Source organism: Diabrotica virgifera, chromosome 7 (genome assembly GCF_917563875.1).
Source record: "Diabrotica virgifera virgifera chromosome 7, PGI_DIABVI_V3a".
Lineage (NCBI taxonomy): Eukaryota > Metazoa > Arthropoda > Insecta > Coleoptera > Chrysomelidae > Diabrotica > Diabrotica virgifera.
The window spans coordinates 24828370-24842334 of NC_065449.1; the positions used below are offsets into that span (position 1 = coordinate 24828370).

The 13965-nt window shown below is 32.8% G+C and overlaps 1 protein-coding gene across 2 annotated transcripts in view; it reads left to right on the forward strand.

The window, feature by feature from the left end:
• Window positions 1-798: 798 nt before the first annotated feature.
• The window catches only part of LOC114333078 (serine protease gd-like), a 57158-nt gene continuing 43991 nt past the window's right edge, over window positions 799-13965 (forward strand). The window contains exons 1-2 of one of the 2 annotated variants that reach the window (XM_028282903.2): window positions 799-1220; window positions 7606-7824. In XM_028282903.2, coding sequence (XP_028138704.2) covers window positions 7615-7824 — 210 coding nt within the window. In that variant the 5' untranslated portion in view covers window positions 799-1220; window positions 7606-7614. The other variant, XM_028282902.2, reaches the window with a different exon arrangement.

Sequence of the window (13965 nt, forward strand, 5' to 3'; positions counted from 1 at the left end):
GAAACTCGGAAAGAGTATTCTCTGAGTTTTCTTAAATGGAACACCCTATATTTTAGTATTGTGATGAAATGATATTTTATGATACTTTTTTATTTCTTAAGCATTCCCTATACCTAACTTCTTTTATTTGTGCTTAATTGTTAATTGAATCAACAACCTTAATTACGTAGTTATTTTGATAACTCAAGCATTATTGCTGATTTTAAGGATCAGTCTAGATTAATATGTATTCATTTCCGAAAAATTATTTGTGATTGAATATTTTCACGGCCAACCTAATAAAATTTCACGTATTTTTTGTTACAATTAATATTTGGCTTGAATCACTCATATCTCACAATTTAAAGCAGTTAGATATAGGGAATGCTTAAGAAATAAAAAAGTACCATAAAATATCATTCTCTTACAATACTAAAATACAGGGTGTTCCATTTAAGAAAACTCAGAAAATACTCATTCCGAGTTTCGACCAATCCTGTATACTAAAATTAAAAAATTAACTATACTAACAATTAATAACAATAATAGACTATATTAAAAACCATTTGAACATAAATAGAGTTTTCGATGTCAAATTAATACAATTCTACAGGGTGTGAATGTTGTTACGAAATTAAGAAAAAAAACGTAATTATCTTTTAAACTACCCTGTAAAATATTACAAAACCTAATATTTTAAGAAAAAACACATCGAGGAGAATCCAAAAATGTAAAAATATACAGGGTGTCCCATTTAAAAAAACGAAGTTATAAGCAACTTCCGGTATAACCGGAAGTTGCAAATAGATGAAAATATTTTCATTGAATAGATCACTCTCTTCAATACCCCTTTATTCCTATTTTCATAATCCTGTTGCCTTTAGTTCTCGAGATATTTCTAATAGGACTTTTATCTGCCTCACCCTGTATAATTCTTAAGTCTCTTTCATCTAATCCCGCTTCTTTCAAGACGGTTTTAAGCTTATCATGTTTTACTCTACAAACTCTACGCTACTCTACAAACCTATAATGAAACTAAAACAGTATAATATGTTCCAAGACATATACTACTATTCCTGTGCTATAAGTTATTATTTTACAAATATAAAGTTGATGTAAGTCAGTTGCAATTAGTCTGACAGTTCTTTCACAGTTTCAGCATCAACAGCTTACTGCGTTTTATTTCGGGTTTTCACATTTTTTTTTCTATATTCGCGAAGCAAACTGTTGTGAAGTTAAAGGTTAGTGATATGTCTCTAGATCAAGTTTGTATAACAGAAAATATTGAATAAGATATTATTTAAGGAATGCAATTATTCTAATGAATAATTTGATAGTATAGGAGTGATTGGTATAAAGAAACACTTGTAGATGTATAGTTTATTAAACAAGAATAATATACAGAAAATAGTAAGAATATGTTTAGTTTTTAAGTTACAACAGCTCTGTTTCCAAATTTTCCAAGTTTTTATAAACAATTTAAAACTGAAAAAAAAACGAAAGATGACGGTTTTCAAAGCAGAAAACATAAGTAACAAGCTGAAAATGCGAGCATTATCATAACGAAAACTTTGTTTATTTACATATTTTAATTCATAATATGGAAAATTGCTATTATGAAAAGTAGTTTAGAATAAATAATTATGTTTTAATGTGCAATTATATCATTCTAATTTAAATGTTATGAAATATAAAGGTAGTTTACTCTTGATTGAAATTCATATTTTTTGTATACCTCTTATAAAATTAATAAAATTCTATATATGATAGTTGCATCATAAATCTTAGAACATGAAGAGCTTTTTATGAAGAAGAACCTTTTTTGGTCAAATTAAAAATAAAAGAGTTATAAATGAAAATGTTATTGGTATCCATAATTTGAGAAAAATCTTCAAATATTTTTTTCCATTAAAAGGATGTAATTGCACATATCAGACCATTATTTTTTATATTAAACAATATTATTTCATATACTGTCGGTTCGCTAAACTCAGACACAAGTGGCTAGTGATTTTAGTCAACAATTTTGCCAATTTGGCAAAAAAAATTTACTAATTAGTAAATAATTAGTAAAATTAAAAAATTAAAATAAAAAAAATAGCAAAAAATAAAAAAAATTACCTACTAAATTCGACCTACTAAGTTTAGCGAACCGACTATATTTTAATTTCCTAACAAATGGAACAGTCCATTTATCATAAAGGGGAGGCCGTATACTCGTATAAACCTTTTTAAAGCTGTTAATGAATTATTGCTTTTAAAATACACTTAAATTCTATTTTTGAACATCTTATTTATTTTATATAATAATTAAATTCACTATCAAATACCATTGATGTTTTATTAATACACAATTTAAAATTTAGTTTGACATTCGCGAAGTGTCAAACTCAAATGTAAATAACCTATGCTTTGCTTAACAAATCGAGATTAAAAAACTAGCCTACTTACTAGCAACTATTTCAGCTGGACGTGTAGTGTGTCGGCAGAAAATAAAACGATTGTGACGTCACAGTTTGGACTTTGAGGTCGATTATCTCGAAGACGGTTAGAAATATCGAAATGCCGTTTTCAGCTTTGGATTCAGAAAAAAACTACATAAGAATCCATCGATAAATCTGATCTGAGTATTGCAGGAGCGGCAACGCAATAACACACAGACTTTGCGAATTTATAAGCGAAATGTTTTCGCTGAAAATATCATTTTTGAAATTACGAAGTAATTCTAAAACCTAAATTTAAGTTCAAACCTTTATTAAGTATATCAGTTCTTGATAAGTATTTTGGACTTATTCCATTTTAAAACATTGTTTTTTAGATGCAGCCCGATCGCCCATCTTCCCATAACGAACCTTTGCCACTCCTATCGGAGATTGCAAATCATCAAGGCTATCCTGATCTTGTTTACCGCTAACCTAAAAAGTTCATTAGTGGTGCAGCCAAACCACTCTCTCAAATTCCGTAACCATGACATTCTTCTACGTCCTGGATATCGTTTTATTGTTCCTTGCATTATATTTTGAAGTAATGCGTATTTACGTCCTCTCATTAGGTGACTCAGATATTCGAGTTTTCTTCGTTTTATCGTTAACAAAATTTCTGGATCTTTTCCTATCCTCCGTAATACTTATAGTTTGTGACTCTTTCAACCCAACTTATATTCAGCATTCGACGGTAGCACCACATCTCGAAACTTTCAAAATTTTTTATGTTGTTCTGTTTGAGAGTCCAGGCCTCTACACCGTATAATAACGTGTTAAATACGTAGCCTCTTAGCATTCTTAATCGTAGAGAACAGAATGTTTAGAATAAAACATGGCAAAAATTCTTATCGGGTTTCATACACCACTTCTTTGCATCTTCGGAACGATTCATCCAATAAATCGATTCTCAAATTCTCTCAAAGCCTTTCGTTACAAGGAAATAAGCTCCTGACGATCTGTCGTGTAACTAAGTACTTTGGCTATTCTACTCTTTGAAATCACCAATTGTGTTCTCTTTTCGGGACCATCATCATTTTTCAGTACTCGTTTAAGCAAGCCTTTTCCACGATAAAAGGAGTCTCACTGGTAGAGATGTTGAAAAAGTAACTATTCGTTACAAAGTACTCGTTACTTACGAATACCGAAACTAACGATTACTATACAGAGAGGTAAATCGTTACTTTGGTTACTTTAAATACTCTGATTACTTCATTACTTCGTTTAATCGTATCAGAGCGAGTACCTATTTTGATTTTGAGTATAGGTCTTTTCATTCACAGTCATTTGTTTCGAGCTTCTGTCATGTGTCGTATAATATTAAGATATCTACGTCATACGTCTTTCGTTTGGATCATTGGTACGGTCGGAAAAATGAAAAAATACCCATGAACGATCACATCAATCACATATTTTGTCTTTGCTGTTTTTTTTTTATAAATAACAAACGAGAGAGATAGATTTATTAATAATCTGAATAATATGTGATTGATGTGATCGTCCATGGGTATTCTTTCACTTTTCCGACTGTATATACCAATAACGTATGACGTAGATATATTAATATTTGATGACACCTGACAGAAGCTTGAAACAAATGACAATCGATGAAAAGCACTATTGTATCTACTCGGTTGATATCGGTTGATATCGGAGTCGGACCGGTGTTCCACGAGTGTTCGGTATCAGTCATCATCATCATCAGCCCATAGTCGTCCACTGCTGAACATAGGCCTCCTCGAAAAACTTCCATTCAGATCTATCCTACGCTGCTGCAATCCAGTTAGTACAAATCCTCTTTATGTCGTCAGTCCATCTTGTGGGTGGTCTTCCCGGGTTTCGTCTATCCGCTCATGGTCTCCATTCCAAGATTTTTTTGGTCCACCTATCATCTCTCATTCTAGCGACGTGTCCTGCCCACTTCCATTTAATTTTGGCTATGTGTTTTATTTGGTCTTCTACACCACTTCTTCTACGAATTTCTTCGTTTCTTACCCTATCTCTTAACCTTATGCCCAACAATGATCTTTCCATTCTACGTTGCGTCACTTGTAGTTTTCGTGCAGATGTCCTTGTTAGGGTAAGTGTCTCTGCGCCATATGTAAGAACAGGCAGGACACATTGATTAAAGGCTCTTCTTTTTAAGCTGATAGGTATATCACCTTTAAAAATATCACGTAGTCTTCCATATGCTGCCCATCCCAGAGTTATTTTTCTTAGCAGCTCAGCAGTTTGATTGTCTCTGCTAATTTTTACCGTATGTCCAAGGTATATGTAGCTGTCACCAACTTCAATTTCGACGTCTTCTACCTTTAAAGGATGGCTTGGAACTAAATTCGTCATCATTTTGGTCTTTTGGTAATTAATATTTAGACCTACTTTACGTGCTGCATCGCGGAGTTTATTCAACATATCATTGGCTGTTCGGTATCAGTACAGTTAACTAAAATGTTATCTATGAAGGGCGAAGGCTATGAAGAGTTATACAGGATTACAGGGCGCAGAGAAGTAGCTGAAACAGAGGGAGGTATATCATTTAACAAAGCATGTACCCAGAAATAGATGTTTATACGATTTGTCGAGGTAGATAATTCACAGAATTTCACAGATGTTAGTTCTTCTGAAAATAAAAATGCAACACATTAGATTTTAATAAATACACACTATTCTTATCAGGCCTAGAAAAAAAATAGCTTGGATTGACCGGAAAATATGTAAAAATGACGATAATATTTCTAGACTATGATCATCAACTTTAATTTTACATGTAGGTATGGCATTGTTTTTATTAGACCAGGGCATTTAACACTAAAAACACAGGAATAAATCTATTTTTAAATATAGTAGGTACATAAAGACTTGCAACTTTTTGCATTGTATTTAGGATTAGGATGACGTCTGGAAAAAAGTCTACAATACAAAAATAGGTGGAAATGCATTATTACATTTTAAAGTGTATAAAACACATCTAAAAATTCATAAACATGTTAAAATCAGTATATTAAGGGTCAGATTTTTTTATTTCGGGGTATTTGGGGTCACTGAACACGAATTTGCAATCAGACCCGACCTTCGAAGCACCTGGGTGCCCAGGGTTACTGCTAATGTACGTCATCTAGAGTTTCGAGGGTTTGTTTTTGGCACTTAATTGATGCAAACAGATTACTCGAGATTACTGATATTGTGGAGCAGCAATGACAGAACAATTACTTATCATTTAATTTCTATCCATTAAATAGACCGCTGAAGGTCGTTATATCGGATCTTATACTTATAATAAATACTGAGAAATGCGATTCTCGATATGATTACCCGTACTGAAATACACGAGTAATCATAGTAATCAAAGTATCCGACTAATACTATTTATAATACAACATAATATGTACTGAGAAATGCGATTCTCGATATGATTACCGGTACTCAAATACAAAAGTAACAAAAATAATCAAAGTAATCAAAGTAACGAATACTTTAAATGATTACTTTATACAAAAGTAACGATTCGTAACGAATACTCGAAAATAACTATAATCAACATCACTACTCACTGGGCCCAATACTTTTTAACTACTGACGACCTCCCGGTCTACTTCATTTCATGATTGCAAAGACGTGATCATGAAATGCTATCTGATAAATCAATGTTGATTAGAATCCAAAACACTTGTACAGTATCAGGCTGCGATGGACTCTTATTTTATCCTGTTTATTTTTTTATTTAGCTAAATGCCTCGACAACGAATGGCCATTGGTATGATATAGTTGATTATGCAATCAGGTACCTAGTGTAGTGTGTAGTGTCTGTGTTGAGTGCACGTTTTGTTACTTCGAAAAGTCGCTTTCATTGTCTTTACAAAGAGATGGTCATTGTATCCGAACATCACCCGTGTTGAGCTGCCCCCCCCCCCCCCCACTTGCAAAAATCAACAAACAAATAGCCCTGATTTATGAGCTATTTATGAGCTTTCATATTCCGCAAACTAAAAATTTTGAGCTCGTTCCACTGAGCAGGAATTTAATACTTTAGTGGGGGGGCTGAGCCCCCCACCACTTAAAAATAGGAATATTGAATCGGTTTTTGCGGCAGAATTACGAGCTATTTATGAGCTCTTGAAATTATATAGTTTCAATTTTTGAGCTCATCCCCTTCAACCCCAAACAACCCTTTAATTGATTTAACTTAAGAGAAAAATGCTGAGAAAACTTAAAATATATCGTATTGCGGATCTAATTCCTATAGCTTATATACTCATAAACTATTAAATCACGTGCATTTCGATTATTGAGCTACAACCCCTTCGCAAGAAAACCACTCTATCTTCCCGGCTTAAGAGAAAGTTGTACTTAAAATGCATTAAATTAATTATTTGGCGACTACATATCATTTAATAATTTATAAGCTTCCAAATTAGGCGCATTTAGATCAGCAAATTGCAATGTATTTTGTATAGTGCAGTCACTGAAGGTAAAAACCAACGATTACCTTCAATTTCGGTGAACCTTCATCGATTTTCACGAAAATTAGTCAGTGGTTAGAGGATACGTCAAGAAACAAAGGTGACATGGTACCACCTTGCGCCTTTACCCTGAGGGTGGATACCGCCCCTTCTCGGGGGTGAAAATTATTTTATAAAAAATAACTGCACAAATCAATAAAAGAACAAATTAAAAGCAAAATTTATTATATAAAGTTATTAAAATAAGTCAATACTTTTTAAGTTATTAAAGACCAAAGATTTTAATTATTCGTGAAAAAAATGCATGTTTTGAAGCGGTTTTTCGTAAATCACTGAAAAACTGTAAGTTTTTACAAAAAAGTTAATAGTAGTTTAATTCGTTTAGTTTATATTCTAAGAATAAACATAATGTTGCACTACATCCCACCAGACTGAAAACAATGGGAACCTTCTCTGGTTACACCTCCGAGGCTTCTACAATTTGCAAGCCATACGGATGCTGAGACTAAGCAAGATGAGGGAAATTTGAGGACATTTTAATAAATGCAAAACTTACTACCCGTGATGAGATTCGAACTCACGACCACCCGAATCCAAAGGTAGGTTCACTTATGAGAACCACAGAGGGGATAGGTTTATTTTAATTGTCAGAAATATGTTTTTTACAATAATTATTTTATTTTCAGATTATCAAAATGAAGTACAAATATAGACTTTCTTTTCTACTAATTTGGCTGCCAGTGATACTGAGTATAAGAATACCTCCTAATCCCTGCCCTGATATGTTTCAGTACTACAAAGATGATGAAGGGGTAATATACGGAGTAGCGCATCTGCCATACGATAACGCTACGTCATTAGTATTTAGTGTAAACGCATCTTTCGTGGGAAATCCTAAACAAACGGTAAGTATTTTTAATTTTTTCTTCTACTACTAGGATGACGGTTTATAACTACTATCGTACTATCTCCTCCGTTTTCCGACTTCAAATCGTCACTTCGTCCTGTTGCTCCATGTGGCGACACGCTTTAATTACGATTTTTGCTAATTTTATTTTTTAATAACTTTTCTCAAAACGGTCATATAAATTCACATCTAATATACAAACCAGATGCTAAGAAGTTTTACAAACCATAATATGTTTCTGGTGTGTTCAGTTTAACAAACTGAGTTCCCCATAAATTAAATACCTTATCAGACTTTATGTCAACTTCTTAAAATACAGAAAGGTTCTCAACTTTTAAAACGCCAGATGTAGTAATTTATTGCCTTTTCTAGCTATATTGTAGAAACACAAACGTATTAGCGTCTGTGTTTTTTTTTTCAGCCACAGTCAGTCGATACACAACCACGGGTCGATTTACAACCTCCCGTCGGCAGTCACACCCCAGCGGGCGTCGGGATAGACGTGGTACGTCAACATCACACCCTTTCGAGATATGAGCAAAACACGTCTTTTTATCGACACAAATAAATATATTATTGTTCATTGTTTACACTTATTTTTAATTGATTCCGTAACCTACCCTGGGAACACTCCATAAGTCCTCTTCTAAGTTTCTTTCCCTTAGCGCTTTGTCTATTCCTTCACTCCAACTTTTTCTGGGTCTACTTCGTTTTCTCTTTCCTTCTGGTTGCCATTTTAGTATTTCCTTTGGTATTCGTTGTTCGTCCATTCTTTCTACACTTCTCCAAGAAATTAACGCACCACCTTAAAAATTGGTCATTTAATGTCTCGAATTTCCGAAACCTGTTGTTCGATTTTAGTGATTTTTTTAACATGTTATAGCCGTATTCTTTAATAATATCGCTGTAATAATATTGTTGCTTCTTCTTCTTTAAGTACCGTGTCCAAATTTTTAGGCGTGGGTAGCTTCCATAACAATTTGCCGATATCGTTCTCGATCTTGTGCAACATGTAACAATTGATCTGCTGATAAGCCAGTCCATTGACGAAGGTTTCGGAGCTATGAATATTTCTTTCGACCAATTCCTCTTTTTCCGTCCATCTTTCCATTGAGTATTAACTGCAGCATCCTGTATCTGCTACCTCTCATATTATGCCCCAGATATTCAAGTTTTCTCTTTTTTATCATCTTCATTAAGTCACCTTCGCCTTAACCTACTCTGTTGAAGACTTCTCTGTTTGAAATGCGTTGAACCCAAGATATTCTGAGCATTCTACGATACGACCACATCTCAAAGGCTTCTAATTTGTTCATCATGTTAACCTTCATGATCCAGGTTTCACATTCATATAGTAATACAGGATACACATAACATTTTAGGAACTTGATTCTTAGTTGTAAGTTCAGCTGAGAGTTGCTCAGAATAGATCTAAGTTTCATAAATGCTCCTCTTGCAATTTCTATACGAGTTTTAATTTCTTCATCCGGATTTAGTGTCTCGTTTATCCAACATCCTAGGTATTTAAAATGTTTAACTTTTGTTATTGATATGATTCATCATTGACAATTAGTTGCATAGGGCCGACGTCTTGTTTACTAACCACAAGTAACTTTGTCTTTGTTGCATTTATGTTAAGTCCGTTATTGGAGCATTCTCTAGTGACTCGATCTATAAGGAATTGAAGATCTTCGATATTTTCAGCCATTATCGCGGTGTTGTCTGCATATCTGATGTTGTTAATAGTTTCTCCCCCGATTCGAACTCCACGTTGTCCTTCCAAGGCTTCATTAAAAATTATTTCTGAGTATACGTTAAACAAAGTTGGGGATAACACACAACCCTGTCTGACACCTCTTTTAATGCAAATTTTGTCTGTTTCTTTGCCGTCTACCAGAATAGAAGCTTCTTGATTCCAATATAGATGTTGTAAAAGTCTCAGATCTTTATCATCTATTCCAATCATTTCTAGATATTCAAACAACCTATCATGTTGAACTCTATCAAACGCCTTCTCAAAATCTATAAATCAGACGTAAATTGGTTTCTGTACTTCCCATGATAAGATAGACAGGTAAATTGTCATTGTAAACCGGGTGTACCAATCAAACAGTGACGGTTTCTCAAAGTTTGCGTCACCCTGTGGAATATTCTAGCATTTGTAAAATACTGAAATTAAAACCTATAGCCTCATGTTTTTTTAACATTATGGTTTTTGATCCATTCGCTTATGTTGGATAATAAAAATGTTAGGTACTTTAACAACTAGCCTTGTTTTTCATCAATACATGGTGTTTTTAAATAAATATGGCAAACTTTAAGAGGTAATTCTGCATGAAAGAATAGTGACAGTTTGCGTTATAAACACATGTCCGCAAATGCTTCATTTCCGAGAGAGGTGTTGAAATTTTTCTTACAAACTGACGATTTATTTATTGCTCTAAAACCAGTTGAGATATGCAAATGAAATTTGGTGAGTTTTACGAGGTAGTTATTCTAAAGTTTTTGACATACAATTAAGAACATTATGTTCACAATTGGCGCACATAAGGGTCATATTACCTGTATGCGCGCCAATGTTGAATATTAAATTCCTAATTTTATATGTAAAAATGCGCAATAACTACCTCTTACAGCCTATCAAATTTCATTAGCATATCTTAACCAGTTTTAGAGCAATAAATAAAACGTCAGTTTGTAAGAAAAATTTTAACACCCCCTATCTCGGAAACGAAGAATTTGCGGACATATGTTTATAAAGCAAACTGTCATTAGTTTTTCATGCAGAATTACCCCTTAAATTTGCCATACTTATTTTAAAAGACCCTGTATTGACGAAAAAAAGGCTAGTTGTTAAAGTACCTAACTTTTTTGTTATCCAACATAAGCGAATGAATCAAAAAACAGAATGTTAAGAAAACGTGAGGCTATAGGGTTTTAATTTCATCAGTATTTTATAAATATTTCTAGAATATTCCACAGGGTCACGCGAAATTTGAGAAAAAACACAGTTTGATTGATACACCCGGTATACAATGACAATTTACCTGTCTAGCAACAATATTGTTAAAGAATAAAGCTATAACATATTTAAAAAGTCACTTAAATCGGACAACAGGTTTAGGAAATTTGAGGCATCAAAAATAAACGATTTTTAGGGTGGTGCATTAATTTCTTGGAGAAGTGTATGTTACTGGTAAAGTTAGGTAAACGGGTAATTCTAGGATTACCCGGGTAAAGTGCGAAATATGTACTCGCGAGGTATCGATATTATTCGATAGAAAGTCCGAAATATAATTTAAATAAATAGTTTAAATTTCGGGCTTTACTCGTGTAAAACACATTTCACCAAGTGGAACAAGATGCCTCTTGGTTAAATGCTTAATTGGGTATACTAGTAATGACAAGGCCGTAGCTATTTGAAAGATATCTTAATTTAAGAAAAAACGCATTTTGCAAAAGTATGTAAGAAAAGTAGAACTATAAATACTGCAGAAATAAAAATTATAATCTATTTGTTAAAACAAGACAAGCTTTTGTGGCATTTGGAGTTACAAATATTTTCATCAGCTTTGCAGTTATGTACATTTATTTTTCCATAACCTGGCGAGTACTTTGAACTTTACCCGGGTAATCCTAGAATTACCCGCCCGTTTACCTAACTTTACCCGTAACATATTATATATCCTAACCAGATAAGATGTTTTGTTGATAAGTTATCCGCGATTGTTCGTTTGAACAAGCGTTATTTTGGCGGTTATGGTTGCACACACTATTAACGAATTATTGTTCTTAAGAGCGTATAGTAGCGCATCATCAATGTAACTTCGGGAGATAGTATCATACCTTTTTTCGTAAGGTCTGCGAAACTTTGGCAACGGTGGTAATCTTTGACATTATCGAAGATCAATATTTTGACAATTATACTCATAGGCGCGCTAAATGGGAGTAATAGAAAACAATTTTGTTTATAGTAAATAAATATTTATAAAAATAAATCAAAATGGGTGAACATTTTATGTTAACATAGGTATTTGCACGAAATAATAATAATAAATAATCATTTCGTTGTGAAGCGAAACAAGAGCCGTCTTATTTTATTTAGTTCATAGAGTGTCAAAGCCACTTTAACTTTATATACTCGCATTATAATTCGAAATATGTTTATGTAAAATATACTTACCTACCTACATACAGTGCAGTGGAATAAGTGTTGCCCCCCCCCTGTTAACTTGTTTATTTTAAGAATATAAGCAAAACGATCGGACAGGTCGATTTCTAAACTAACTATAGTATATTATAGCATCAACGTTTCGAACTTTACGCGATTCCTCTTCAGGTGACAGCCATAACTTTGATTTTTTTAAACTGGACAGTACATCATGTGACACCTCATATAAAAGCTATTAAAATACTGATTTCAAAAATGTATAAAACTTTTTTCCTATTTGAGAGCGTAGGCGCAAAATTTCGGTCGAATTCTTTCTAAATGCCATTTTCTTCGAATCCTGAAAAAACTAATATATATGTTTGAAAAATTTAAACGCAGAATGAAATATTACAGTATTCTCGATGGTTTAAAGTCCCTGAGAACTCCTATAATGTTTAGTTTAATAAGTCACAGTGGTGAAAGAAGAGAAAATTTAGTGTGATTTTTAATTTCAAATATATCATTCAAATGAAACTTTTTGTTTATTCTAAGGGACTGTCAGCCCTCGGTAATAATATAATCTTTCATTCTGCGTTTAAATTTTTCAAAAATACTTATTAGTTTTCTCAGAATTCGAAAAAAAAATAAATGCGTTTAAAAAGTGTTCGACCGAAATTTTGCGCCTACGATCTCAAAAAGGAATAAGGTATTATACATTTTTGAAATCAGTATTTCAAAAGCTGTTAAATAAGGTGTCACATGATGTACTTTATCGTTTAAAAAAATCAGAGTTATGGCTGTCACCTGAAGAGGGATAGCGTAAAGTTCGAAACGTTGATGCTATAATATACTGTGGTTAGTTTAAAAATCGATCTGTCCGAGAGTTTTGCTTATATTCTTAAAATAAACAAGTTAACAGGGGAGGCAACACTTATTCCACCGCACTGTATAACTAAAACTCACAAATTAACAATAATCTATTTTCTCAAATAGGCCAACAACTTCGTTCTTTTACACAAAAATATAATAAATTAACTATAAATAAACACTACTTTCCTATGAAACAACAATGACGAATTCTTAAAATATTACACTACTACACTGAACAGATATCGATAAAGATAACAGAACAGGTAAGAGAAAATCTGACGCAGGTTTATCAAAATGACAGTGGCAATTTCTCTATGTTGCCTAATTAGTAATTAGGTATAATATGTTCGATTTTTGTTAGAAATAAAAAATTTTAGTAGGTCCAAAATGACACAAAATCTAGGCATGGGATAAAAAAGTTTATTTGAAGAAAGTGTATTTTTTGTTCTTCTTAATGGCAGTACAGGCTCGCTTTTTTTATTGCAATATTTTATTTAGTTATAGAGTAATTTCCACTCCACATAATAACATAATTCTCAAATTGGGCTCTGCATCGCCATTCTTTATTATGTTAAAATGTGTGCCAAATAGCTCGACAAAGTATTCAAAATTACAGCCGCAATCTTGGACCGCGTTTGTTGCTACCTGTTGATCGATACTGTAGCCTCTTAATAACTTTTCGTTATGTTAATATTTCGGGTAAAAATATTAATTGCCAGTACGAACTAACTGTGGCTAATCCCATATAAACATAACATTTAACAAAAAAGATTTTAGAAAAATATAAGCTTGTTTGATTTTTTCCGAAAAAATGCACGTTTTCGATCTACATTGACCCCCCTATTATGACTATAAATTTTATTTAATAAAAGGAATCGTGGGTTTTTCCTGTCACTGAGATTTGCATCTCGCAGACAGAATTCATTAATTGAATTGCAAAATTATTTTAATCATATTGGGGAAAACACTTTTTAGAATAAATAGAAAAACAAGGAAAAAATATTTTTCCGTAGAATTCACAAATCTCTAAATTGTTTTCTCCGATAATAGTTTACCTATTGGTGTTTATCGGATTCGAATGTGGTATGCATAACCAAATTTTGGTAAAACCACATTTAG